The sequence below is a fragment of the Bufo gargarizans genome, chromosome 6, assembly GCF_014858855.1.
Source record: "Bufo gargarizans isolate SCDJY-AF-19 chromosome 6, ASM1485885v1, whole genome shotgun sequence".
Lineage (NCBI taxonomy): Eukaryota > Metazoa > Chordata > Amphibia > Anura > Bufonidae > Bufo > Bufo gargarizans.
The window spans coordinates 174,579,817-174,606,272 of record NC_058085.1 but is presented as its reverse complement, the minus strand read 5'-3'; the positions used below and the strand labels follow the sequence as shown (position 1 = coordinate 174,606,272).

The 26,456-nt window shown below is 41.5% G+C and overlaps 1 protein-coding gene across 1 annotated transcript in view; it reads left to right on the top strand.

Annotated features, from left to right (window-relative positions):
• The window catches only part of GRID1 (glutamate ionotropic receptor delta type subunit 1), a 1,225,827-nt gene that overhangs the window by 691,758 nt on the left and 507,613 nt on the right, over positions 1-26,456 (top strand). The window contains exon 5 of the mRNA XM_044299563.1: positions 22,271-22,444. Within this exon, the coding sequence (XP_044155498.1) occupies positions 22,271-22,444 (174 nt within the window). The remainder of the gene's footprint in view (positions 1-22,270; positions 22,445-26,456) is intronic.

The window sequence follows — 26,456 nt, the reverse complement described above, 5'->3', positions numbered from 1 at the left end:
TATTTCAACCCAGAACAAGAAATGTGCTTGAACGGACACTAAATAACTCGCCCAGCTACAGCACTAACGAGAGATTTAGCAGGATATAAATTTGAGGCCTAGTATTTAGGCGCTGGGTGACAGGTATGGGTTTAGTGACAGAATTAGACTTAGAAATACACAGTAGCGGGTGTGTGTGAAGTTATTCTGAATGACCCAATGTGCACCTTGAATATTATATACCCTTTTAGGGATAGATTTCAAATAGCTCTGATATAGCAGAAACCACTAAATTATGAAATTGCTAAATTGGGAATTGTATTTCAACCCAGAACAAGAAATGTGCTTGAACGGACACTAAATAACTCGCCCAGCTACAGCACTAACGAGAGATTTAGCAGGATATAAATTTGAGGCCTAGTATTTAGGCGCTGGGTGACAGGTATGGGTTTAGTGACAGAATTAGACTTGGAAATACACAGTAGCGGGTGTGTGTGAAGTTATTCTGAATGACCCAATGTGCACCTTGAATATTATATACCCTTTTAGGGATAGATTTCAAATAGCTCTGATATAGCAGAAACCACTAAATTATGAAATTGCTAAATTGGGAATTGTATTTCAACCCAGAACAAGAAATGTGCTTGAACGGACACTAAATAACTCGCCCAGCTACAGCACTAACGAGAGATTTAGCAGGATATAAATTTGAGGCCTAGTATTTAGGCGCTGGGTGACAGGTATGGGTTTAGTGACAGAATTAGACTTAGAAATACACAGTAGCGGGTGTGTGTGAAGTTATTCTGAATGACCCAATGTGCACCTTGAATATTATATACCCTTTTAGGGATAGATTTCAAATAGCTCTGATATAGCAGAAACCACTAAATTATGAAATTGCTAAATTGGGAATTGTATTTCAACCCAGAACAAAAAATGTGCTTTGACGGACACTAAATAACTTTCCCAGCCACAACAGGACAGCGTTAACGAGAGATTTAGCAGGATATAAATTTGAGGCCTAGTATTTAGGCGCTGGGTGACAGGTATGGGTTTAGTGACAGAATTAGACTTGGAAATACACAGTAGCGGGTGTGTGTGAAGTTATTCTGAATGACCCAATGTGCACCTTGAATATTATATACCCTTTTAGGGATAGATTTCAAATAGCTCTGATATAGCAGAAACCACTAAATTATGAAATTGCTAAATTGGGAATTGTATTTCAACCCAGAACAAGAAATGTGCTTGAACGGACACTAAATAACTCGCCCAGCTACAGCACTAACGAGAGATTTAGCAGGATATAAATTTGAGGCCTAGTATTTAGGCGCTGGGTGACAGGTATGGGTTTAGTGACAGAATTAGACTTAGAAATACACAGTAGCGGGTGTGTGTGAAGTTATTCTGAATGACCCAATGTGCACCTTGAATATTATATACCCTTTTAGGGATAGATTTCAAATAGCTCTGATATAGCAGAAACCACTAAATTATGAAATTGCTAAATTGGGAATTGTATTTCAACCCAGAACAAAAAATGTGCTTTGACGGACACTAAATAACTTTCCCAGCCACAACAGGACAGCGGTAACGAGAGATTTAGCGGGATATAAATTTGAGGCCTAGTATTTAGGCGCTGGGTGACCGGTATGGATTTAGTGACAGAATTAGACTGGGATATGGCCAAAAAATAACCACACTATTGCTGGTTAAATGCACTTGGTGATGGGCGCAGCTTGCCCCTGATGTAGTATATGGCCAAAAAATGAACAGACTATTGCTGGTTAAATGCACTTGGTGTCACAGCTTGACCAACCACACTACTGAGGGTTAAATGCACTTGGTGACGGGCGCAGCTTGCCCCTGATTTAGTATATGGCCAAAAAATGAACAGACTATTGCTGGTTAAATGCACTTGGTGTGATAGCTTGACCAACCACACTACTGAGGGTTAAATGCACTTGGTGTGACAGCTTCACCCTGATGTAGGCTTTAGCCAAAAAACAACCACACCATTGAGGGTTAAATGCACTTGGTCGCAGCTTGTGCTGGCGCACCACAAGACACAAAATGGCCGCCGATCACCCCAGAAAAATGTGACTGACAAACGGTCTGGGCAGCCTAAAAACAGTGAGCAATTGAGGATCAGCAGCTCAATGATCCACAGCTGCAGATCGATCAGTTAATCAAGTCCTTTGGAGGAGTTAATCTGCCTAATCTCGCCCTACTGTCGCAGCCGCAACCTCTCCCTACGCTAATCAGAGCAGAGTGACGGGCGGCGCTATGTGACTCCAGCTTAAATAGAGGCTGGGTCACATGGTGCTCTGGCCAATCACAGCCATGCCAATAGTAGGCATGGCTGTGATGGCCTCTTGGGGCAAGTAGTATGACGCTTGTTGATTGGCTGCTTAGCAGCCTTTCAAAAAGCGCCAAGAAAGCGTCACAAAAGCGCGAAGAAAGCGACGAACACCGAACCCGAACCCGGACTTTTACGAAAATGTCCGGGTTCGGGTCCGTGTCACGGACACCCCAAAATTCGGTACGAACCCGAACTATACAGTTCGAGTTCGCTCATCCCTACTTGTTAGCTGTTGTGTGGTGAAGTGAGAAAATTACATACTTTTTTTAGGTGTTTTAATTTCCTTTTTATTTATGTATTTGATCTAACAGTATTTCAAACAGAGAAGTGCCAGGCCCTGCACAGGGGAGGGGCAGGGGCCTAAATGTTTCTGGTGCAGGCACAATACTCATGGATTACTGGCCAAATGCTGACCGAGTGAAGGTGGATGCTCCACAGACAGGATCTGTTTTTTGGGGGTTATTGTTCTGACGGATCAGAGAAAGAGCAAAATAATCAGTGACGTCAACACAAACTTACTGCTGACACCCTCTCCACTATGTCAGGGGGACTCTACTTGTAAAAGCCTTTAATAAAACAGGTTCTGTAGACATCTTTGTGGAATTAGTGAATTGGTGTAAAAAGAGTGTGCTCTTTCACGCTATAGTATGATCTTGGGCCTCTGAACGGTTCTTTATACCTGGTGCTAACATCGACCTGTAAGGCTGAGTTCATACTTGAGTTATTTGGTCAGTGTTGACCCCGTGACTGCCCAAATAAGTGAAGTTTGCAGTGATTCTAAGAGCAACGCCTGTCATCTACATGTCATACTGACTCACAGTATTGTTTCACTACCACAGCAGACTCCCTACGCGTGTTACTGCAAGGCACAGTGTTCTACACCACTATACAGGCTCTCTGCAGCCAGGAAATAGCTGTTTTTTAACGCAATTCTCCACAAATAGATTTGGATCGAATTTTGCTCATCTCTCGCTCCAACATATTCCACCGCACTTTGCAATTCAGAGTGTACATGCCCAGGAAAAATCAAACATTACGGAATAATAAACAGAAAATTGTAGCATAAGACCTCATGCACATGTCCGTTGTTTTGATCCGCATCCGAGTCACAGTTTTTGCCGGTCGGATGTAGACCCATTCACTTCAATGTGCTGTCCGCATCAGTTGCTCCATTCCGTGGCCCCGCCCAAAAAATATAACCTGTCCTATTCTTGTCCGTTTTGCGGACAAGAGTAGGCAGTTATATCAATGGCTGTCCGTGACATTCCGCAAATTGCGGATCCACTATTTGCAGACCGCAAAACACACAACAGTCATGTGCATGAGGCCTAAGAGTGAGGGCCCTTGTCACAAGAGCTTACCATCTATGAGAAAATAGTGCTTATGTCCGATTGTCTTGATATTTAATTAATTAGGTATTAATCTGACTGCGTGGGATAATGCATTCCAGAGAGCTGTCCAAATCCTGGAGACGGAAGTGGAAGGTTCAGACCATGGAAGATTTTAGTGTTAGATTATTGGTGTAGAGGCCAAATGGGGTTCTTCGAATGTGATGATGAAAACATGAAAAAAATTGCTTGGTCATCTAGGCCCAAAACAGGCTATTCCCTAAGGCCTTAAATCTAGTGCATAAATGTTCTCCCTCTGTTTGCATGGGTTTCCTCTGGGTAATCTGGTTTCCTCCAACACTCCAAAGATATACTGATAGGGAACTTAGATTGTGAGCCCCATTGGGGACAGTTGGATGCTAATATCTTCCTGCGCCACCCACTTTAAGAATGAAGAAGGTGGCATCGCGTAAAGTAGTAAAGCGCCACTCGCCCGCCCTTCTGGCCTGCCTCCCCCCTCTTCCCTGCTACAAAACCTAATGTTGTAATGTAAGTAATACAGATGGATTATTATATCTTAACAATGCAGGTTAGATCATAAGATTATACTATAGTGAGCAGGGCATGCATTTTAATACAGGGACTGCACCAGTCCCCGCTGGCATTCCTAATCCATATGCCGGCCCCCAGCCCCTGTATTGGGGGTCATTCACTCTGCAGGGACACTGTTATAGGGGATTTGTGAATGGCACATAGCATAAGATGCTATGTATGTGTCATCCACAGATCCCCCCATCACAGTACCATCAAGAGATCCCCATAACAGTGCCATCCAGAGATCCCCCACAACAGTGCCATCCAGAGATCCCCCATAGCCGTGCCATCCAGAGATCACCCATAACAGTGTCATCCACAGATCCCCCATACCAGTGCCATCCACAGATCCCCCGTAACAGTGCCATTCAGAGATCCCCCATAACAGTGCCATCCAGAGATCCCCCATAACAGTGCCATCCACAGATCTCCTATAACAGTGCCATCCACAGATCCCTCCATAACAGTTCCACCCACAGATCTCCCCCATAACAGTTCCTTCCACGGATCCCCCCATAACAGTTCCATCCACAGAGCCCCCCCCCCCCCCCATAGCAGTGTTATCCACAGATCCCCTCCATAAGTGTTTGGATCACCTTGTTTCTTACATCGTTCACACAATTCTTATGTACAGGATTATTATCCAGTGACTGTCTAAAATCCCTCTAGCCACATAATCACTTGTTATTTTCTGTCAGGTGAATGCCTAATTTTTGGGGCCTGTACTCCACTGGCCTACAGTAAAATTGTTATCCAGTGACCGTCTAATATACCTCAAGGCACATAATCACTTGTACTTTTCTGTCAGGTGAATGCCTAATTTTTGGGACCTGTACTGGCTTACAGTAAAATTGTTATTCAGTGACCGCCTAATGTTCCTTTAGCCACATACCGTATTTTTCGCACTATAAGACACACTTTCCCCCCCCAAAATTGGGGGGGAAAGGCAGTGCGTCTTATGTGGCGAATACTTCAGTTTGTTTACCGCCGACCGCATGCTGCGCAGCGCGGTGGCGGGTGTATTAGTAGGCATGGATGAGGGAGGAGGGGCCGGCATCCAGCTCTGCAACTACAGTGTGCCCGGTGCAGTCACTGTATTCTGCTACACCGGGCCCGCTCACTGTAGGAATCCTAACTGCAGGCAATGCTAACAGTAGTCTTTTATGCAGCCTGTACTTACGATACTAACTTTCCGGCAGCCAGCAGGCAGGAGGCTGAGCTGGCGGGCGGGTGCTGACAACGTAACTCACTATGTCACGCGCCGGCTCTGCCCACTTTATGAATGAAGAAGGGAGAGCCGGCGCGTGACATAGTGAGTTACGTTTTCAGCGCCCACCCGCCAGCTCAGCCTCCTGCCCGCTGCCTGCCGGAAAGTTAGTATCGTAAGTACAGGCTGCATAAAAGACTACTGTTACGGTACCTTAATCAGCATACAGCATTGTCTGCTGTTAGGATTCCTACAGTGAGCGGGCCCGGTGTAGCAGAATACAGTGACTGCACCGGGCCCGCTGTAATTACAGAGCTAGATGCCGACCCCTCCTCCCTATTGGGGGTCATTCTATGGATAGCACTGTTATGGGGATTTGTGGATGGCACTGTTATGGGGGTCTGTGGATGACACATAGCGTAAAATGCTATTTATGTGTCATCAACAGATCCCCCATAACAGTGCCATCCACAGTCCCCAATAACAGTGCCATCCACAGTGCCCCCCATAACAGTGCCATCCACAGTCCCCAATAACAGTGCCATCCACAGTGCCCCCCATAACCGTGCCATCCACAGATCCCCATAACCGTGCCATTCACAGATCCCCATAACCGTGCCATCTACCGACCCCCATAACAATGCCATCCACGGACCCCCCATAACAGTGCCATCTACAGATCCCCATAACAGTGCCATCCACAGATCCCCATAACCGTGCCATCCACAGACCCCCATAACCGTGCCATCCACCGACCCCCCATAACAGTGCCATCCACAGATCCCCATAACAGTGCCATCCACAGATCCCCATAACCGTGCCATCCACAGACCCCCATAACAATGCCATCCACCGACCCCCCATAACAGTGCCATCCCCAGATCCCACATAACACCATTAGGCACACCTTTTGGTTCAAATTTTTTATTTTTATTTTCCTCCTTAAAAACCTAGGTGCGTCTTATGGGCCGGTGCGTCTTATAGGGCGAAAAATGCGGTAGTCACTTGTTCTTTTCTGTCAGGAGAGTGCCTAATTTTTGGGGCCTGTACTCCCATGGCCTAAAATAAAATAAATCTAGGCTCCAGCAGGGCACATTTCTGAGAGTTTTCCTTTAAGACACATAAAAAAAGTCCCCTGATTAAAATGAAAAAAAATTGTGGGAATTGTTGCCATTGATCCCCCTCTGGTATGTCACTGTTCATGTTGTTGGACTATTTGTGCCCTTCTAGTAAGTATTTGGTGGCTGCAAATATGACCTGAAGGTTTTTCAGGTTCGCCTGCGATTAAAGTCAATGGGTCCTCCGCGAACGCGCAGTCCCCAAATATTTGATCTCGAACGCTCGTTCACGAATCATCCCGGACAATGTTCGTCAATCACTACTTGTCACTTGTCGAAAAGATTAATTTTCACACAGCAAAACTCATTACACAGTTTAGATGGAAACAAGCTAGATCTATATGTCTACATGAAAAATTGGCATATACATCAGTATTCTGTTGTAGCAGGTACACAGATTTTTTACAGCTTTCCTTTTCCCCTCCTTAATATTAAAATTTCCTGTTATTCCTGGGTGCATCAACAACACATGTTCCTTAAAGTCTCCTCTATTTTTCTGCAATAAATATTGATTAAAATGTTCCATAACCAAATCCAGGGAGATGGTTTCAATCATTTATGTGGACCTTGTAAATTAAGGACATTTCCACTTACTCATTGTTTGCTCTTGGGACAATTCTTTGCAGATGTCTCAATAAATGATATTCTTTCGTACTTTCTAGATGGAGAATGATATTAATTACTTTCTCCTACTGCTGTGAAATGAAGTGTGTTAGCACTAGAAAATAAAGAGAAACATATATTTCCAGCCTTGTAGATAAAGATTGCTAGTCAATGCTAAGAACATTTGAGATTTATACGTTTTGTGTAACATTAAAGGGTTTATCTCATGACTAATGTAAAAAATTAAAATTAGACATCATACAGTACATGGCAACTTTCTAACAAAGCTACAACCAGCCCTTTTCATCACATTGTTCCAGAGATCTCCCCATTCATTGCTCTGCTAGATTTATATCCAGCTGGCAGCTCAAGGGGAGTGTCTTTTCTGCTACAGCTAAGGAGGCGTGTCCATTCTCTCCCTATCACAGCTCAGGAAGCAGTTGAAGGATGGAACTGAGCATTAGCGGCCTTCTCAGTAACATAGTAACATAGTACATAAGGCCGAAAAAAGACATTTGTCCATCCAGTTCGGTCTGTTATCCTGTAAGTGAGCAGGACAAATAAATTAGATAAACAAACAGCAGGTGGTGCTATATAGATACATTTTGTTGAATAGCTCAGTGGCTATGCTAAATTTGTAATTACATAAAATTACAAAAGCATTCAGATCCAGGTGCTAGTTTAAAAACTGTAGAATATTTTTTATGGGATGACCCCTTTAAGCCTTGTTTTCTATATGTTTGCATACTATAGCTAATTTAATGCGCAAAGAAAACAAAAAAAAAAAAAAAAAAACATGTAAGGCCCATATTACTCATTTAAAAAAGTAGCCTAAACTCCTTTCTATAATGAAGCTGACTGGGGAAGTAAATTTGATTGCAATACTTGATAAAAGAACCTCCTACTCCACTTTGACCTCCCCTTCCTAGTTCAAGATTTTTATTTTTTATTTTTTTCTGTTCTATGTTATTTTAAGTCATTTCCCTATCCACATTTGTTTGGAGGGCCATTGTCCTGCTCTTACCCCCATTTTGCTTCCTTTTGCAGCCCTTTAGCCCTTACTATGACTATTTTACAGCCATTTTAGCGCAACAAAGTTCAGGTCCCCATTGACTTCAATAGGGTTCGGGTTCAGGTCAAGTTCGGGTCTCAAACCCAAACTTTGACCTGAAGTTTGGGCAAACCTGAACATCCACAGGTCCACTCATCCCTATATAGTAGTTAGATCTTGTGCCATTATAGATGTTACATTATAATGTTATTTTTGTATTTCTATTTTACCTATTTGCCCCTTTATAAATAGTATGAAAATATCAAACAGGAGAGACTCTATTCAGCACATTCACCTTCATATTAATAGTATCACAACACTTCTTTCATTCCCTAATAAAATATATTTTTCTCAGTGTAATGGTTCTCGGCTCTCCTTTAATCATGTACTCCTTTGATTAATTTTGCTTAAGATACATAATATTCACTCATTTGAAAGTCTATTGCCTACTTTTAAATGTGCAGACCTCTCTCTCCGCATACACTTTTTCTTGGATATGATTTACTTTATCTGTCAGTAGTCACATTAGGTCAGATGTCATATATTATGACCAATTTGTCCTAGGTATGTGGTACAGAAAAGGGCAAAGCAAATTTCATAGCAAAGTTTTATTAAAATATAGTTTTATGAGTTATCCCTTCAATATTATACTACCCATATAAAACAACGCTATTTCTTACCTTGAATTTGTCATTCTTTTTTGTGCTCATTTAAAATAATATTATATACTGAGGAGAGATGGATTTTCTATTTAAAGTGTATCCTCTGGTACTCTCTTCTCTTCTGGGCAACTCTTCTGCCCAGAGCTTATATCTAACATTGGTAAATCTAGTAGGACCAGCCAAAGTTATGGAGAAGCTGGCACCTCTACATAACTTAGACGGATCCGCAGCCAGCTATAGTGGATATTAAGACCATGTCTGTGACGAATACCACGCCTCATGCCCGCTTGATGTCACCTATGTCGAGCTCATGAGTCGCGGTATGGTCACGGGTTAGTTGAGGTGTGACTTTATCCACCTGGGGCCTCCTTGAAGCCTGGACCCCTGGGGCTTCCTGCTAGCTGACATTAGATGGCTGTGGGGTGAGAACTTATTTTGCATGTACACTGACTGTGTACATGCCAAAAGGTGAATCAAATGACAATCAAGGCTGCCAATAAATGATCATCCATATTCCTCACAACGTCTAAAACACCGGTCTCAATAAATTACTCCCTATGTGTCTGTGACCTTTTAACTGCAAGTGACAAATGTATCTTCTTTTACAACAGTTTTCTGGTACAAAAGAAGCCAGAAATCTATGATAGCTCTGAGCTGTTGTAGATTGCTGTTTAGGCGCACAGACTGCCAGAGAATGCGCCTAATTTATGACGAGGCATCCACCTCATCATAAATTAGGCACATTCTCCGGTGGTGTAGAGGATATCAAGACTAATCTTTAAAAAAATCTCCTCCATTGTGTGTTGCTCCTGACATGTCAGAATAAAATCATATCTGTTGAAGTATTCCCTGACTTGTCAGGTAAAGGTCATGATAAAGGACCTATATTGAGAATGGTCTGAAACTCGTAACAAGTTACCACAAGTTTTTAAAACCGCTGAAATAAAGTTTTATACCTTGATCAGAGCTGGACTTGAAAAGTTAATTTGATATTTCCTGACTTGTGTTTCCTACAAAAGTGCTTTGAATTATACTTTACTATGACTGTGGGCTTCGGCAATTTCCATGAGCACCCATCTTTCTGACTATAATGAGGGATAAAAAAAAAAAAAAAAAAAAATATATATATATATATATAAAAATAAGAAATTCCGCAGCACATCCAGGTTGTAAGAAAGTAAAATAAGACTTTATTCACCAAGCATGCGACGTTTCAATCCTCTCAATGGGATTTTCCTCAGGCAGTGACATAGTAAGCAGTGCAATGTGCGTATTTAAACGCTTTCACATCATTAAACAATCAATAATCTAAGTACATCCATTTAAAGAAAATACATTTAAAAATAGTGATACAAACAGTATTATCAATATCCTGGTACATTCACATTGTATCCCCGAATTCAATTCAATGATGCAGTGTTAATCATTCCCATAACCGATTCGGCATATCATATACAGCATAAAATATTTTAATTATGACAATTATCAATCCAGGTGCATATCTTCCATGAAAATTAAATGTGCAGGTGTACCTTCAGCAGAGTGATGAGTCCGCTCATAGGAGTGTGCGATGGGGCCGATGCACATGGGTCCCGGCGTCCCGGGTATACTACTGCGCATGTCGCAGGACCTTCCTAGGGGTTCCGATCACATGACCATCACAATGTGCTGATGGTTGAAGTGCGCATGTCCAAGGACCTTCCGACATGTGACCACAGTCCGCACTGAACCCTCCGGTCACGCGGTTCAGTACGGACTGTGGTCACATGTCGGAAGGTCCTTGGACATGCGCACTTCAACCATCAGCACATTGTGATGGTCATGTGATCGGAACCCCTAGGAAGGTCCTGCGACATGCGCAGTAGTATACCCGGGACGCCGGGACCCATGTGCATCGGCCCCATCGCACACTCCTATGAGCGGACTCATCACTCTGCTGAAGGTACACCTGCACATTTAATTTTCATGGAAGATATGCACCTGGATTGATAATTGTCATAATTAAAATATTTTATGCTGTATATGATATGCCGAATCGGTTATGGGAATGATTAACACTGCATCATTGAATTGAATTCGGGGATACAATGTGAATGTACCAGGATATTGATAATACTGTTTGTATCACTATTTTTAAATGTATTTTCTTTAAATGGATGTACTTAGATTATTGATTGTTTAATGATGTGAAAGCGTTTAAATACGCACATTGCACTGCTTACTATGTCACTGCCTGAGGAAAATCCCATTGAGAGGATTGAAACGTCGCATGCTTGGTGAATAAAGTCTTTTTTTACTTTCTTACAACCTGGATGTGCTGCGGAATTTCTTATTTTTATACATTTGGAGGTGGATCGCCTACCCAGCCGCTGGCACTCCGCATATACCTTACAGATAGTGGTGCTGCCCACACTTTTTCTCTCTCTCTCTATATATATATATATATATATATATATATATATATATATAATATGTCTATCTACTGTCTTAATGTTACTAAACAAAACACCTGTGGAAGATCTTAAGGTCTCCCTACACCAGGGGTAGGCAACCTCCGGTTCCCAGCTGTTGTGAAACTACAACTCCCAGTATGCATACTTGCTCTGCTCTTCTAAGAACTCTCATAGAAATGAATGGAGCATGCTGGGAATTGTAGTTTCACAACAGCTGGGAGCCGGAGGTTGCCTACCCCTGCCCTACACCTACAATAGTTGTCCTTAATGATTGTTTCACTGACTTCTATTTTTCTTGACTCCTAAACAGCAATCTACAACAGCTCAGAGCTATCATAGATTTCTGGCTTCTTTTGTACCAGAAAACTGTTGTAAAAGAAGATACATTTGTCACTGTGGCTGACCAGGCCCCTTTCAACCTTACCACACCCACTTTTGGGAAAGAAGTGAGGGCTGTATAAAAGTTGATAGATATGACAATTTAATTTTATTTTTTTAAAGTTGCAGTTAAATGGTCACAAACACATAGGGAGTAATTTATTGAGAACGGTGTTTTAGATGTTGTGAGGAATATGGATGATCATTTATTGGCAGCCCAGATTGTCATTTGATTTCAGATAGCAGGAAGCCCCAGGTGGATACACACTCAGGCCGAATATGTACTGTGTTTTCATTAGGGAGAAAGGATAAATCTGGTGCCAGACACCTCTGGTGGAGGCTTATTTCATGGGAGAAAAAAAGGGTCAGCAAAAAGCATCTGTTCATTTTATCCATTCATGTTAGGCTACTTTCACACTGGCGTTTGGCTTTCCGTTTGTGAGATCCGTTTCAGGGCTCTCGCAAGCAGTCCAAAACAGATTAGTTTTGCCCTAATGCATTCTGAATTCAAAATAATCCGCTCAGAATGCATCAGTTTGCCGCTGTTCCATCTCTATTCCACTTTGGAGGTGGACACCAAAATGCTGCTTGAAGAGTTTTGGTGTGTGTCTGACGAAACTGAGCCAAATGGATCCGTTCTGACACACAATGTAAGTTAACGGAGACGGATCCGTTTTCTATGACACCATCTGGCACAATAGAAAACTGATCCGTCTCCCATTGACTTTCAATGGTTCGATGGTGTTCAAGACGGATCCGTCTTGGCTATGTTAAAGATAATGCAAATGGGTCCATTCTGAACGGATGCAGATGTTTGTAATATCTGAACGGATCAATCTGTGCAGATCCATGACAAATCCGCACCAAACACGAGTGTGAAAGTAGCCTTACTGGACAGTAAGGAAGTGCCCAAGCAAGTTGGGCTGTCACCCATCCTTGCTAAAATGACAGTCTGGGCTTACAATAGCCTAATGCGTTTGGAACCTTTAGATTAAATAATGGTATTTAAAGTGTAACTGTCATGTTTTCACAAAAATAATAATAATAATAATAATAATAATAATAATAATAATAATTAGAATATGTTTTTGCTGCAACAGTATTTTGCATAAAGCAATCTTTAGTTTCTTCACATGCCAATGTTTTCCTTGAGCTTTTGCCTTAGATATGGCTGTTTTAACCCCTATAATATGAGTATCTTCTCAAGATGCCTCCTCTGACAGTTCTCTGAGGCTAAAACTGCTTTCACTCACTTCTTATACACACTTGCTATAGCTACCAGCTTCCTGCCAACCAATCAGATTGGATTACTGAGAGACATGCCTCCTCACCCTGAAGCATAATGCAGGCATGCAGTGTCCCTCTGTCTTCTGTTTACAATTAGCCAAAGACAGTCAAGCTCTAGTAATGGTCTTTAAAGGGACCAATGAAAAAGGACATTAGACATTATTAAAAGCTATTATTCTAAGGTAATTACAGATATTTTGGCAATCATTGACTAACTCAGGTTTACATGCCTAGTTCTAATAAACTAGCAAATAAAAAATAAAAAATATGACAGTTACACTTTGAGTCCAGTAGAAAAGCAAAGATAGTATATTGGATTTTAGGGCACATTTTGTCAATGACTTCTGTAATCAGCCTCATTGGCTTTGTTTGATCTGTGTGCTTGTGGAAAGTAAGGCCAGAAGGATCATAGTTGGCAAATAAGACAGGCATAACGTTCTTTTTGGCCTCACTTTGCTCTACAATTATGTGTTAGCATTATAATGGCGGGCATTCATTTGCTTTACCAATAGGGCAGTAGCCATACAAAATAGAAAAGTAATGACTATGTCTCTAACAAAAAAAGATATATCATCTTAAACATGCAATTATTTGTATTTTACCCCCAGATGTCAAGTCAGATAACTTATAATCTAGATATTTGTAACTTTTGGCCCAGATTATTGAACAACATGTAAATCACTTAGACCTGGTAGTTTAAAATTAAAGGTACTAATTAATGCCCAACTAAAATGTTAGGTTCTTTCCTATTGTATTAAAGACTGTTTCTCAGTTAGTATAGAACAGTCAACAATTGCTACAAAGTCATGGAGATAGAAGCTTGATATGTGTGAATTGAAGCTCATTTGACAGTCAGTTCCACAGAATACAGAATACATGGTTTGAGCTGAAGATTAATTACTGCTGAGCTAGGTCACTGGCTTAAGTTTATAATGTAAAACTTAGCTACAATGATTTATTAAACATATTGTCATGACAGTTAGGTAAGCGGGGAAATAACCAAACACAGGAAAACAAACAGAACAAATGACTAGGCCCAAAAGCTAGGGAGAAAAGTGTCACCTCCTAGCGATCTCTAAAATTTTTCCTAAACTGCTGTGCCCATGTGCATACCCTAATGGTGGATATGCACATGCCCTTGTGCCTAAACCTATAAACCCTGGACAAACCCTAAGCAGTAGGGAAAAGGGAAGAGGCAACCTGCTTCTTCAAACACGGAGGAAGCAAGTGTCTCCCTAGAGGCCTAGATAAAAGACACAATGAGAAATAGCAGAGATGTCTTATCTGGAGCAGAGCTGGAGCAGACGTTCCACCACACATCCAGAGCTCACAGAAAAGAACTATAACCCGCACAGGCCACTGGGGGAAGGAGGGATAAATAGCCTCACCAACAATCAAACCCAGTACACCTGAGGAAAGGTGGATCCAGCTCAAACCCAAAACAAAACAAACAGAGAGGTCAGACATGTGCAGCCAGTCTGACAGACCTCCACGCATTCACAGGGCAAGGCGTGACACATATTTTGCTATTTATACATTATATTGTTTCCCTGAGTAAAGTAACCCAATAACATTGACCTAATATATCACCTATTTTTCAGCAACAGTGATGAGCGGCAGGGGCAATATTCAAATTTGCAATATTTTGTGACTATTTGGGCGAATATTTGTCATATATTCGCAAATTTGAGAATTTGTGATCTCCAGTGATGTCCAGTAATTATTATAATCGCAAAATTTGCGAAGCGAAAATTGGCGATCAACACTACTCCTAAATTCAAAGATATTGCAGCCATCTCATTGGCCCACAAGCAAGAACCAGTAAGGGTTCATGGGTATTGATGAAAAAGATCTAGAATTCGCGATTACGAAGATATAGCTCTATTCTAGATGTTCGCAAATTCTCAAAGTGCCAATATTCACAATAAAAATTCGCAATCAACACTATTCAGCAATATGGTGTGCAATAGCTTGGATATATAACATTGTAAGAAACACACAGAGAGAATGCACCAAACAGATATAACACTGACTATGCTGGCAAGACATGAATAAAGGTATTGAAAGCTGAGACTTTCGCCAATATATTCCAGTCATGGATATATCGGAGCCCATCATGCACCACGTCACGGCTCTCAGCATGGCATGGGGTCCTAACCGCTGCTCTAACTATGGTGTGAACACGGTCTGGCGGTGATATAATTCAACTCGCAGCCAAGCTTCCCACAAATGCCCAGCATGTATACTGCGGTAGTACTATGTGAATGAAGCCAGGCCGCGAGTCACACCCACACCAGACCATGTGATGGAGGTTACCAGGTGCAAAGGAGTGTTTGAATGCCAAGTAAAGGCAAACACACTCAAATCTAACAAGGCAGAAAGAGAAAAACAAAAAAATAATAAAATATATAGTGGCAATTCTGGAGGAGCTGCTGAACCCCTGACACTGTGGCGTGTCTTTTATTGGGGGAGCAGCCCAACCGCATGTGGACCGCAGTAATCGACTAACCCCAGCAAATTATGCATACAATGGAGGATGTTGGCGCGGTCCACATGCACCACAAGAGCAAACTACACAAAAAATGTAGCAATCATATGCGGTTGGGCTGCTCCCCCAATAAAAGACACGCCACAGTGTCAGGGGTTCAGCAGCTCCTCCAGAATTGCCACTATATATTTTATTATTTTTTTGTTTTTCTCTTTCTGCCTTGTTAGATTTGAGTGTGTTTGCCTTTACTTGGCATTCAAACACTCCTTTGCACCTGGTAACCTCCATCACATGGTCTGGTGTGGGTGTGACTCGCGGCCTGGCTTCATTCACATAGTACTACCGCAGTATACATGCTGGGCATTTGTGGGAAGCTTGGCTGCGAGTTGAATTATATCACCGCCAGACCGTGTTCACACCATAGTTAGAGCAGCGGTTAGGACCCCATGCCATGCTGAGAGCCGTGACGTGGTGCATGATGGGCTCCGATATATCCATGACTGGAATATATTGGCGAAAGTCTCAGCTTTCAATACCTTTATTCATGTCTTGCCAGCATAGTCAGTGTTATATCTGTTTGGTGCATTCTCTCTGTGTGTTTCATATGATTGCTACATTTTTTGTGTAGTTTGCTCTTGTGGTGCATGTGGACCGCGCCAACATCCTCCATTGTATGCATAATTTGCTGGGGTTAGTCGATTACTGCGGTCCACATGCGGTTGGGCTGCTCCCCCAATAAAAGACACGCCACAGTGTCAGGGGTTCAGCAGCTCCTCCAGAATTGCCACTATATATTTTATTATTTTTTTGTTTTTCTCTTTCTGCCATATAACATTGTAATTAGCGATGAGTGAAGTTATCAAAAAGTCAATTTGGCTGCTTTGCCGAATTTCACAAAGTACTTTGTCACGAATTGCATTCCATTGTATGTAGCAGGTGCAATGATGGGGAACGGGCAGTGCTGCCCGTCTGTCATTGAACTCCCTCAAATGCCATGTTCATCACTGATCACAGCATCTGACAATAAAATTGAGGACTTTCAGGGGTTAATCAGGGTAAAAAATATAAAAAAATATACTCACCTTATCAATTTGTTTGCAGAAAGTTCATTGTGGACATCTTGATTGACTTTGAGTTGCTCAACACTAATCATAATTCTGAGAAAACCTTAAATCCATTCAGTCCGCCCTATGTACTACAATGTTGATCTAGAGTAAAGTAAAACCTCCAATGAAGTAGAAGCCAATTATTCTCATTTAAGGGAATCTCTAAATCTGTTAATCAGAAAACAATTCTTGATGGAACATCTGAGTATGATTGAAATTAAGGATGAGTGACTACTAGGATTTGTTTCACATGAATCATGTCAAAATGGTGTCTATCAACACTTAACTGTTAATATTGGCTGGGAACACCACAAGGGAGGAGTGGCAAATCAAATTTTCCCTGACATTCAGATCAAAGTGAATTTATTTGAGTTTGATTTGCTCGACACTAATTTTAATGCTGAGAAAGTCCATTCAGTACGCCCAATAAACTACAGTGTAAGGCTACATCCACACGACCGTATGTGTTTTTACGGTCTGCAAAAAAAAAAACGATGACGTTCTGTATGGCAAACTAGAAGAAAATAGGACATGCACTATTTTTTTTGCGGAGCAACGGAACGGACATACTGATGCGGACAGTACACGGTGTGCTGTCCGCGTTTTTTGCGGACCCATTGAAATGAATGGGTCCGCATCCTATCCGCAAAAAAAACTGAAAAGACACGGAACAGCAAACAAGCAAAGTTTGCCGCAAAACGACTGCAAGGCGAACCGCAAGGCCATCTCTAGTCAGCAGCACCGGACACAACTGCTGCACAATACAAATGCATTATAATATACTTTCTATGTTAGAAGGTATATTATATGTATATCACACCCTTCCATCATTTTTTTTTTTTTTTTTGTGGGGGGGCAACAGTTATATCACACCAGTTGCAATTATTTAATCCAATAGCATTTGTCCCTCTATCTAGCTGCGGTATCTCAGCAGTAGTGATGGACGAACATCGGCCGGGACGATGCGCAAATGCAAACAAATGATCACGAACCACAAGTTCGCGGTGGGCCCCATTTACTTTATTGGCAGGCAAACCTGAAAAACCTTCAGCTCATATTTGAAGCCACTAAACACTTACTAGAAGTACACAACTAGTCCCACAACATGGACAGTGATCACGAACCACAAGTTCGCGGTGGGCCCCATTTACTTTATTGGCAGGCAAACCTGAAAAACCTTCAGCTCATATTTGAAGCCACTAAACACTTACTAGAAGTACACAACTAGTCCCACAACATGGACAGTGATATACCAGTGGGGGATCATTGGCAAAAATTTCCACAAACAATATGTATTTTAATCAGGGGCCATTTTTATGTGTCTTAAGGGGAAACTCTCAAAAATGTGCTCCGTTGGAGCCTAGAATTTTTTTTTTTTTCCTATCGGTTTGATGTATACAAATATGCAGAAGTATGAAGAAAAAAGGGATTTTGTCCAGCTTGTGATTGTGGTAATGCAGAGGCTTTATTCAATAATCACATAGGTATAAAATCCAGGTACAAGAAAGCAGGTCTACATGTTTCAGGCCCAATTCAATTTTAGCCCTTACTTTTTTCTTCATACTTCTGTATTTCTCCTGATTCGGGTGAAGGAGTTGTTCCGTGTTACACAGTAGAATCCTCGGCAGGTGAGAGCTGCTCAAACCTTTGATTTTTACTATACAAATATTCAGCACTCCACGTATTTATATCCTGCAGAATCTATTAAAAATATGCATACGTTAACGTAATTATTTTTTTTTCTACCGGGGAACTGTATGGTGAACGGACGCCACTGTACAACATCAGTCTGAGGCATCTGTTAATGTATACATTTTTGGTATGCATTAAATGGATGACAAAAATAGGATGTGAACCCAGCCCTAGTGTCAGAATAAGCAACAGTACACAGCAGAGCAGCGTGGCAGAGAGGGGAGGCAGCCATGTACTGACAGAGCGCTATCTGGTCCTGGTGGTCAGGGATGAGGACTGCGTTTCCCAAGGATCATTTTCTACTGGGAAATACATGGCACAGTATAATACACTAGAATCTATATACTATAAAGATATTAGCCCTAACCCAGAATGATAATACAATTAGGTGATCATTTATTATGTAGAAATAACTCTATGTTAGGTGTATTTCTATCACAGATTGGGGCGCAAAGATCCTTAGCGCCGTAATCTGCATATTTTTCCCTCTCATGCCAGGTCTAAAAAAGGATGGCGTGGGAAGGGAAAGGCATACAGTTATGGGAATCCAGTTATTGGATACCACTGCCATACATTGACCATATAACACCTCTGTACAGTGACCGGATAAGACCGCCATACTGTGACCGGTTAAAAAGGTATAAGAGGGCAGGGAATGACTAGGGGCACTGCACAGGGTGTGATAAGAGGGCACAATGCAGGGTATAAAGGGTACAGTATGGGGTGAGGAGAACTGTACAGGGTGGGGGGCATAGTCACATGACCCTGTGACATTAGAAGGTCCTTATGGTGAATGCGGTTCATACACCACCATAAAGAGAGGCAGAGGAGTGAGACAGGGGTGTGATTATGTGGCTAGAGATAAGAAATGTAACTGTCAGCCAGTGCAGGCCCCAAAAATTAGCCAATAGGCGTTCACCTGACAGCAAAGAACTTTAGATTCTGTGGCTGGAGGTACATTAGACGTTCACAGGATAAATATGTAACTGTCGGCCAGTACAGCAGTATTTGTGGAAGAAGGTATATCACACCCCTGCCTCAATTAATTTTTTTTTTGGGGTGCAACTGGTAAATCACACCAGCAGAAATGAATTCTTCAAATAATGTTTTTCACTCTGTGTAGATGTGGTAATGCAGCAAAACCAGACACAAATGCTGCAATATCTAAATGCACTATATAGAAAGTATATTATTAGTATATTAAACCCCTGCTTCAATCATTTTTTTTTTTGGGGGGGGGGGGGCAACTGGTTTATCACACCAGTAGAAATTATTTCTTCAAATAGAGTTTTCACTCTGTGTAGATGCGGTGATGCAGCAAAACCGCAGACAAATGCTGTACTACTACTACTAATATAGAACGTATATTATTGGTATATCACACCCCTGCTTCAATCAGTTTTTTGGTGGGCAACTAGTAAATCACATTAGTAGAAATTATTTGTTCCAATAGTGTATGTCACTCTGTGTGGCTGCAGTATCGCAGCAGACCTGCACACAACTGCTGCACAATACAAATGCACTATCATATACTTTCCATGTTAGAAAGTATATTATAAGTATATCACAACCCTCAGTATGTCACACCTATCGATAGCACACCTATACCAGTCCTTAAAAGGACTTTTGTGGCCCTATTAGCTAGTGATTTGTGTCCCTAGCAGTCTTTCCCTGCTCCACACAGCAACCTCTCCCTACACTGGCAAAAGACTGATTGTAAAATGGCGGCCAAAGCAGGTTTATTTATAAGGTACGGGGTATGTCCATGTGCTGAAGCGTCTCAATTGGCTGTCTTGTACCACCTGCTGGATGTGTCATGGGTCAAAGTTCTTCACAATGTAAAATTATATGGCGGGCGAACAGCGAACGAGCAAAGTGCACCGCAAAACGGCCATCGGGCAAACCGCAAGGACTTCTCTACTCAGCAGCACCGCACACAACTGCTGCACGATACAAATGCACTATAATATACTTTCTATGTTAGAAGGTATATTATAGGTATATCACACCCCTCAATCAGATTTTTTTGTGGGGCAAACAAGTATATAACACCATGTCCCTCTATCTAGCTGCGGTATCTCATCAGAACCGCACACAACTGCCGCACAATACAAATGCACTATAATATTCTATCTATGTTAGAAGGTATATTATAGGTATATCTCACCCCTGTCTCAATCAGTAGTTTTTTAGGGGGAAACTGGTAAATCACACCAATTGCAATTAGTTATTCCAATAGTGTTTGTCCCTCTGTATAGCTGCAGTATCACAGCAGAACTGCACACAATCACTGCTCGATACAAATGCACTATAATGTACTTTCTATGTTAGAAAGAATATTATAAGTATATTACACCCCTCTGTATGTTATACTTATCAATAGCACACCTATACCAGTCCTTGTGGACCTATTAGCTAGCCTGTGGTGTCACTTACAGTCTGTCCCTGCTCCACACAGCAACTTCTCCCTACACTGGCAAAAAACTGAATGTAAAATGGCTGCCAGGTTTATTTACAGGGTAGGAGGTACGTCCATGTGCTGAAATGTCTCAATTGGCTGTCCTGTGCCATCTGATGGATATGTCATGGGTCAAAGTTCTGCATAATGCAAATAATGTAGCACCGGCAGACATCGCCATATGCTCGCCTGTTCGGCGAACCACTAACGAGCAAAGTTCACCGCAAAACGACCGCTGGGCGAACCATAAGGCCATCTCAAATGTTCAGCTTGTTAGCGGTCAGTTCAAAAGCCTCCTTCTCTGATGTTATGGGGGTACATTAGTCTCTATGTCTATGGTATAGGCAATTTACAGATCTGCAAAAAGGCACTATCAACGCTGAACAGTATATAGAGGATTTAGAACAACATATGCTCCCACCGAGGTGTCTCTTTCAGGGAAGGCCTTGCAGAGAAAACAATGCTAAACCACATATTGTGTCCATCGCAACAGCAGGGCGTTGCAGAAGAAGAGTCCAGATAGTGAACTGGCCATTCTTCAGTCCAGACCTTTCACCAACAGCAAACATTTGGCAAACCATAAAATGAAAAATCCACCAAAGAATACCCAGGACTGTTGAGAAGTTCTAATCCTATATCACACAAGAATTGCGCAACATTCCTATACCAAAACTCTAGCTTGTGGTTTCTTCGCTTCACAGACATTTACCGACTGTTTAAAAAAATAAATAAAAATAAAATAAAAGAGGGGATGCTTCAAAATGCTAGACATGGCCCTGTCCCACCTGCCTCACTTTCAACGTATGATATGTGTTCTATAATCTATTATGAATAAAATATGAGTCCATGAGATTTGCAAATCAGTGCATTTTTGTATTTACATTTTACACAGTGTCCCAACTTTCTTGGAATTGGGGTTGTATACAGTATATTATTTGGGATGTTTTGATACATTAAGCTCTTTCAGATTTATAATTAATGTGTAAACAATGAATCTACAACTAGAATCTGCAGATGTCTGAAAATGATATGTTAATTTGGCAATTATGGCCCTGTCTCTTGACCCCTTATCAATACAGAGGGCCAAGCAAATGAATTACAATGTCTGGGATGCTACTAATCTTTTGTTACTGTATGTTAGTAGGACTTATGAATCACTACTTTTTGTCACCAGTATTTGTATTAGATGCTTTCTTCTATATGAAGGATAGTGATGAATATGTTACAACCATATATGAACATAAGTGCATAGGAGATACAGTAGACAGGATAGTGACTTTATTTTTTATGTCACACTATAGTTTACCTTACTTACCGTATCACAGTGAGTGGACAGGTTCTTCACCAACTGGCTCAGGTGCCAAAGTTCATACAAACCAACCAAATTCCTAGCTACACAGACATAGACACATAAATCTTTTCTTAGATTTGTGATGTTCTGGCTGTACAGAATGAGAATAAGCAAGCAAGCACTTAATACCAACTTTTTCTTTCTTTGGTCTAGGAAATCAATGATGCAGAAATAGTAGAGCTTGTACACAGTGCCCTTGGAAGAATAACTGTTATACGACAAATCTTTCCTTCTCTAAAAGACAGTAACGTCAGATGCATGAGTAACAGCCATCGTGTGGCTTCACTTCCTTGTGACCCTCAAGAAGGCTACCTGCAAATGCTACAGGTTAGTATTATAACATTTAATAAAGTAGCAATCAATAAATGAAAGCAATGGTTATTGGGGGAAAAGTAAAGTCAAACAAGTGCCCTGTCATACATGGACAGACATATGACTGCTATAAATTTTCCAAAGGTCTAGTACACTTGTTTGTGGAGTTATATATAGGGCTTTGTCATGAATCACATTCCATTGTATGTAGTGGGTGCAATGACGGGGAATGGAGATTGTGCAGCTTCTCTATTATTGAATCCCTCAGATGATCATGGTATAATGACAGTCACATTAAGTCCTTTCAGGGGTTAATCAGGGGTTAAAAACCAAAAAAATGCACATTCACAGCATCCATTTGCTTGAGGAGAGGCTGTCACGGCCATCTTGAATAAAATCCTGCGCGCTGATGTATGACGTTGTCACGCTGGGTGGATGCGGTGACCTCATCACTAGTGATGAGTAGTGACGAGCGGCAGGGGTCATATTAGAATTCGCAATATTTCACAAATATTTTGTAGAATATTCGTCGAATATTCGCAAATTTGAATATCCTTTTGGAGTAGTGTTGATTGTTTATCGTAATGCAAATTTTTGTAATTAGAATTTGTAATGCGATCTAATGCTATATTCTAACCCACAGGCGTTTCCATGGTGACGGGGATGGGGGCGCTTGTCGGGGAGGAGTATGCCAAAGTGGAACAACTGTACTGATAAAAAATAATAATAATTATCTAAAAAATGAATATATTAGTTTTTTTAGAATATTCATAATATTCATAATAATAATATTCTAAAACAAGAATATATAACAATATAGTGAATATTTAAACAAAAAAAACAAAACTAATGTATAACAATTTAGCTAATATAGCGCTATATAGTGCTATAATCTTTTTTTTTTTTATAGTTGCAGTTTTCCAACCTGAACTTCAGATGAGAAAAAAATTACAACTTTTAGACAAAGAAGATTATAGCACTATATTAGCTAAATTGCTCTATATTAGTTTTTTTATTTGCTATTTGCTATTTTTGTTTTAGAATATTACAAATATTCAAAAAAATGAATATATAGTAATATAGCGAATATATAAAAAAAATAATATAGAGCAAGTTAGCTAATATAGTGCTATAATCTTCTTTTTCTAATAGTTGTAATTTTTTTGTCATCTGAAGTTCAGGTTGGAAAACTACAACTATTAATTATTATTATTATTTTTTATTTGTACAGTTGTTCCACTTTGGCATACTCCTTCCCGACAAGCGTCCCCGTCACCATGGCAACACCTGGGGGTTAGACTATACCATTGGACCTAAGTTTTCACAATCTCTTTTATTCTCACTACAAAAATTAGCATTACAAAAATTAGCATTACCAAAATTCGCAATCAATACTACTCCTAAAGTCAAAGATATTGCGGCCTTCTCATTGGCCCACAAGCTAGAAGCAGAGAGGGTTCATGTGTACTGATATATATATTCGAAATAATATTCGAAATTGCGAATACATCACAAATTTGCTTGGCGCAAAACTTTGGATTAATTCTGTACACAGCCAGCCAATCAATCAGCAGATAGCCACCCCCTGTGATGTCACAGCTAGTGTTGAGCAAGCATGTTCAGCCGAACTGCTGTTCGGCTTGAGCATCGCTATGCTCGGCACATAGCGGTGCTCAAGTCTCCTCCCCGCACGTTCCACGACTGCTATGCAGCCAATAAACGTGCAGGTAAGTACTGCCATCACTGTAATGCCAGTAGCCATGTTGGCTACTGACATTACAGTGATTGGCTGTCCAGAACTCGTCATCGGGTGCTATATAGCATCCGATGACGCATGTTCGGCTCATTTGCAGTCAGGGAGAGCTGTGCTTTGGAAGGGAGAGATAGTGTAGGGAGTGTAATCGCAATCTATTTAGTACAAAAACGTTTCAAAGACCCAAAAGTCCTTTTAAGGACTATTGTGTGTGGTGGTAGTCTGGCAGTATTTTATAGCTACAGTACCAATTTTTTTCCCATCATTTTCAATACTTTTTATATAGAGGGTATCTGCAGTGACTTGTGACATCTGTCCAATACCTTCTGTGTGTCAGGACCAGAGATTGGATAAATTTAACTGAAATCTATTTTCCCTTTTTCATACTTTTACATACTTTTTCAATATACTGTGATTGCTGTGAACTGTGACATCCGTGTCACATCTTGTGTATCAAGTGTATCAGCATATAGCAATTAATATGAAGAAGGCGAGCACTAAGGGATGGGGAAGTAGCCATGATGCTGTGGCCCTGGGTGCGTTGAAACTGTGCCTGCTGCCTGAGCACAAGAAAAACAATCATCCACGATACTTAGCTTCATGTTCCAGTTTGCAGGGCTTCGCAGGAAAAAACTCTTGAAGTCAGACCAGTGCAACCAGCTGGTCAGTTGGATTGCAGCAGATAATGCTTCCAGTCGGCTAAGCACCACCCTGTCTTCCACCAAGTCCAGTCTCAGTAGCCAAGAGTCTGGTCAACAGAATCCTCTCCCTGATCCTTCTTCCTCCCACTATGGAGAGTCTGGCCAACAAATGATCCCACACTCGGAAATTCCGAGGAGCTCTTTTCATTGCCATTACTTGATTTGGCCCTCTCACCAAGCACGCTTGAAGAGGGACATGAGATCTTGTGACCTGATTCCCAACCTCTTGACAGTCACAAGAACATGACGGTGGGGAATGGCAATAAGTGTTTAATGAGGTGGATGATAATGAGACACAGTTTCCAATGAGTCCACCACAATTACTGTCTCAAGAGGTTGATGTAGAGGATAAGACACAGTTGTCAATCACTGAAGTTGTGGTTAGGTCAACAAATCAAGAGGATGAGCAGAGTGAGGAAGTGGAAGAGGAGATCATGGACAATTAGGTTACTGACCCAACCTGGGAAGGTGGAAAGCCAAGCGAGGACAGCAGTACAGAGGGGGAAGGATCTGCAGAACTGCAACAGGCTGGAAGAGGCAGTGGGGTGGCAAAAGGGAGAAGGCAGGCCACACCAAACAGTCCCACAACTGTTTCACGGAGCAACCCCTTGCATAAATCTCTCTTGCCAAGGAGTAGGTGTTCCGCAGTATGGCACTTTTTTTAGGAAAGTGCGGACAACAATAGAATAGTATTTTGCAACCTGTGCCACACTAAAATCAGCCAGGGTGTGAACACTAGCAAACTCACCACCACCAGCATGATCCACCACATGGCATCCAAGCTCCATAATAAGTGGAACGAACGTCTGGGTCCACAATTTGTATTTGCGGGTCACACTACTGCCTCCTCTTTCCCTATGGTAAGTGCTGGCCAATCGCCTGTCGATGGTGCAGGCTAGGATGCCTACTGCCCTGCACCTGGACCTTTAGCCACCACATCCACTTCTCTGTTCCAGCGCAGTGTCCAAATGTCATTAACCCAGGCATTTAAATGCAAACGCAAATAACCAGCACCCACTCACAGGCCATAGCACTAAATGCACACCTTTTAAAATTACTGGCCCTGGAAATTTTGCCCACGGTACTCTGCACCCAGCCACCACTATTTTTCAAGGTGCACCGTGCCCGCCTTACACCAACATGTGTCTGAAGCGTCACACATGCCGTGAACAACAACATATGTCGATATTCGCACCCTCCATATTCTTTTATATTGTGAAGAACTTCCATCCATCAGGTAAAGCAGGACAGCCAATTGAGACATTTCAGCACATGGTCACACCCCCTATCTTATAAATAAATATGATCTGGGCACCATTTTACATTCAGTCTTTTGCCAGTGTAGGGAGAGGTTGCTGTGTGGAGCAGGGACAGACTGTTAGGGACACAAAACACTAGCTAATAAGGCCACAAAAGTCCTTTTAAGGACTGGAATAGGTGTGCTATCGATAGGTGTGACATACTGAGGGGTGTAATATACTTATAATATATTTTATAACATAGAAAGTATATTATAGTGCAATTTATTGTGCAGCAGTTGTCTGCGGTTCTGCTGCGATACTGTAGCCACACA